At 33.9% G+C, this 4,604-nt stretch overlaps 1 protein-coding gene across 1 annotated transcript; it reads left to right on the forward strand.

Moving 5' to 3' along the window:
- Positions 1 to 863: 863 nt before the first annotated feature.
- On the forward strand, positions 864 to 4,604 carry LOC105959687 (WRKY transcription factor 72B). The gene is made up of 6 exons (XM_088823532.1): positions 864 to 1,074; positions 1,343 to 1,426; positions 2,073 to 2,159; positions 2,302 to 2,883; positions 3,062 to 3,175; positions 3,295 to 4,604. The coding sequence occupies exons 1-6, from the start codon at positions 961 to 963 to the stop codon at positions 4,291 to 4,293; spliced, it is 1,980 nt and encodes a 659-aa protein (XP_088679658.1). The 5' UTR covers positions 864 to 960; the 3' UTR covers positions 4,294 to 4,604.

Raw genomic sequence — 4,604 nt, forward strand, 5'->3', positions numbered from 1 at the left:
GGGTAGTTTGGTCAAATACGCGTTTTTCCTCCAAAAAAAATTAAGGCTATTTAATAACTTTCTTAATTAGTGTTCATTTATCTTGACGACACTTAAAATAAACATTGAAAGTAGAAATTTATTCTATGTTACACTCTATGAACTTCATCGGATTATATCCCACTATACATTCATATATACACGTATATGTGACGTATAAGTGTATATTATTGTGTCTAATATAAGGTAACATCAATTGTAAGCATCTACCTTTTTTTTATTTTTTATTTCTTTTAAAAAATGATAGTTACCGGTTCCTCATGAATTTCTCTCTTAATATTTCATGAAAACCGTATAACTTATTAATTCTAGGTGCAAAGTGTTTACCAACGAGCTACCTATCTTGACATTATAGCGTCTACTTACAGAACTCAAATGACATATATATTTCAAATGCTTATACATAAATAAATAAATAAATAAGCTTAATTAAAGGGTGGTGGGGACCGAATTTTACGGCTAAAACCTCTCTCTATATACAAATATAATTACATCAAGTAGTATATGTATATACATGTTGCCTCAAAGACTTAAACGTTGAAGTTGAATTCTTCAAGATGCATTTTATATTATGCATTAATATGTATTATTTTGAACTTATACTTGTATATATATATATTTATATAAAATATATAAAATAATTTATTAAGACATATTAATATGTATTAAGATATATATTATTATTAATATATAAAATATTGAATGCAATTGGGGCATTGACATTTTGTATAAGTGTGCTGTATGAAGCCATTTATTTTGAATTTATTTATATCAAGTCAAATAGAGCTGCCTTCCTTTATAAACAAGAAGACTAATGCTTTTCAGATCACACAAAGAAAAAAATTTAGACAAATTTAAGAGAGAGAAATAATTTTAGAGAGAGAAAGAGAGAATATATACATATAGCTATATATATATGTAATGGAGACTTCTTTGCAAAAATCCGATAATGAAGGTGCAGTCAAGGAGGAGAAGAAAGCTTCACATGATTCTAATGGCGATGAAGAAAGTTGTGGCGACGATATCTTTCTTCAGGTATTGTTTTCGTCGTCGTCGTCAAATTAATTAATTAATTATCTATTTATTAATTATTTTTTAGGGAAGTAAAAGTTTAAATTGTTAGCTGCAAGAGAAAAATCAGATATATTTTGTTCTTTAATTTTACAGTACTACTCAGTTAATTAATTAGTTAGTCTAATTTTTTTGATGCATGGGATTTATGTATTATGTGATTCTATGCATTATTATTAATTTGATGACCTAATTATTAATGTAATTATTAATTATTAATTGTATTTATCAGATTGGAACTGGAAAAAGAGCCCAAGATGATGATGGAATGAAGCCATCGTCTCCAAATCAGATGAATTTAAACTCTTGCAAGGAGGTATTAAATTAAAATATAAATGAAAATTAAATAACTAAATAAATAATATACATATTTATGTTTTAATTTTAGATTATTACATATTTCAGTATAAATAATTACATGCATATATTTGATATGATAACATCATAACACTACCTAATCTTCACAAATTATATATATTAATTTTTTTTAATTCTTAACATAAACTCAATTAGCTTGTATATATTTCATATAGGTATAATTATATATATGTGATTTCAAAGTCATGGTCGTCGGCAAAGCTATATATGTATGTATATGTATATATCAAAACTAGCAGCCCTTTCTACACCATTGACCAATTATATAATAAATATACATATATGCAACTTGTTAACAAAATTAATTTAGACCAAGGAAATTTTCTATAGTAAAACAACGATTGGTTCAATTTGGTTCTTTCATGTAGACCACGTCAGCAATTATTAATTAGAATATCTATATAAATCAATGTTATTATTATTACTATTATTAATTTTATTTTAATTATTTTGTGGTTTTGATTTTATTGAATTCTTGAGTAGTAGTCAGTAGCTAGTTCAATAGATTTCTTACAATCTAATTAGTAGAATAAAATCTTAATTTCTGCAAAGTCAAACATAATTGATTTTGACTATAATTACAGGTTATGCCCTCAACAAAGAAAGAAAGATCCTCACCTGATAATCAATCTGAATCAAGATCTTCATCTTCAACTGCCAAAAGGGAACAGGTATTATTTTACAACTTCTATCTCTATTTCTAGAGAGAGAGAGAGAGAGAGAGAGAGAGAGAGAGAGAGAGAGAGAGAGAGAGAGAGAGAACTTACATGCATGCAATTTTATTTATATTTTATGGGATAATTAATTGTGCAGCTGGATCATCAACTTGGATCAACAAAAGCAGAAATGGAAGAAGTAATGGAAGAAAACCAAAGGCTGAAGATGTACTTGGACCAAATTCTCAAGGACTATAGAACCCTACAGATGCAATATCGAGACGTAATTCAACACGAGTCTAAACAAGAACACGAACAAGAACAAGAGCCGACCGATGACCTAATTTCCCTAACCCTAGGAAGAACGACTTCGGGTACAATTACCGAAAGAACAAAACCCGAGCGTCTTAAAACGCCAACTTTTAATAATAATAGTAATTTTGGAGGAGGAGTAGAGAGTCAAAGGTTGACACTAGGGCTTGATTCTAGATTCAACCAAGTGCCGCCTAACAAGTCGTCACCACCTCCGCCGCCTGAAACAGCTTCCCCTCCGGCAAACCCTAGCCCGGAAAATAGCTTGGAAGAAATCCGTCAAGAAGCCGGAGATGCATGGCCTCCTAAAAACACGAAACACGCGAGATCGGATAATATTAGTGGTGGAGATCATGAAGAGATCTCACAACAAAACCCTACCAAACGAGCTAGGGTTTCTGTGCGAGTCCGATGCGATACACCTACGGTAATTAATTACATCTTATATTTAATTTTAATTTGTTTCCATATCAATATATCTAGGTAACATTTTATAATATCTAATTGAATTGAATTTAATTTGTATTACGTGTAGCTATTAAATGTGTGTAGATATATATCTAAATGAACTTTATTTTTTTAATCTTAATTTCATATCAATGTAGATGAATGATGGATGCCAATGGAGGAAATATGGGCAAAAGATTGCCAAAGGGAATCCATGCCCTCGAGCTTACTATCGTTGCACCGTCGCACCTTCTTGCCCCGTCAGGAAACAGGTAATTAAAAAACAAATTACAATAATCTCTCGTTTTTTTTAGTACTATCGATTGCTTCGATTTTTATTTAAACTTAGAGACTTACAAAAATAATAATAATGTAATTTTCAACTTTGAAGGTGCAAAGATGCGCGGAGGACATGTCGATACTGATCACAACGTACGAAGGGACCCACAACCACCCGCTCCCAATGTCGGCCACGGCCATGGCTTCCACCACCTCAGCTGCCGCCTCCATGCTGCTCTCCGGCTCATCAACCTCCGGAACCGCCGCCACCACATCCACCACCTCCTCCTCCACAACCCTAAACGGGCTAAACTTCTATCTCTCCTCCGACAACTCGAGATCGAAACCCTACTACCTACCGAATCCATCAATCTCATCCACCCCTTCGTTTCCCACGATCACGCTCGACCTCACTTCCACCACCAACTCCTCCTCCACCTCCTCCTCCTCCCACCTAAGCCGACTGGCCGGCAATTTCCCGCCAAGATATTCCACCACAAACCTCAACTTCAGCTCATTGGAATCGAACCCTCTCCCGCTTTCTTGGAACAACGGTATGCTTAGCTACGGAACATCTCAGCCGTTGATCAACAAGAACCACCAAAACACACCGAATAACAATTCCCTAAGCTTCGGACAACAACAACAACAACAACAACAACAACAACAGCATCAACAACCGTACGAAACCCTATATCAATCCTACATGCAAAAGAATATACCAAACCCTAGCCAACAAACCCTACTACCACAAGACACTTTAGCAGCAGCAACTAAGGCAATTACATCGGATCCGAGTTTCCAATCTGCGTTAGCAGCTGCTCTTACATCAATCATTGGCTCAGGCGGTCCTAATAACAATATTTCGACCTCGTTAGCCAATCAAAACTTAGGCGCAAAATCGGCTCAAATTAGTGACCAGCCTTTTCCTATTCTGTCTAGCTTTCCATCAACTTCGAATGCGAATAAATGTGCGCCACCGCATTTAATGAACAAGTCGTCGTCGAGTACTAGCGCACAAACGCGCGATTTGATGTTGCTCTCGCCTCCGTTTTCGAACTCGAAGAGTAAGTCCAACTCACCAGGTGACAGTAGTAAAGATCAAGTATAGTTTTGATTCGTTTTCATTTGCCCGAATTCTTGTTCGATCGATAGATATACCATCATTTTTTTTTTTTCAATGTGTTTAATTAGCTGGTGGGACGACGACTTTTTTATCCCTTGCATGGATCGAACAATTTTTTAATTTTTTTTATTTTTATTTTTTGTGAGTGATGTAAGATGAAGAAAAATTGTGCATATAGATGGTGACATGGTGATGCTGGTGATCACCAGTTTTTTTTTTTTTTTTTTTTTTTTTTGTGTATTATTCTTTAATGTATTTTCAAGAAAACACATAAATGTGAATAAATTTGTGTATTC

Source organism: Erythranthe guttata, chromosome 9 (assembly GCF_056151865.1).
Source record: "Erythranthe guttata isolate IM_541 chromosome 9, IM_541, whole genome shotgun sequence".
Lineage (NCBI taxonomy): Eukaryota > Viridiplantae > Streptophyta > Magnoliopsida > Lamiales > Phrymaceae > Erythranthe > Erythranthe guttata.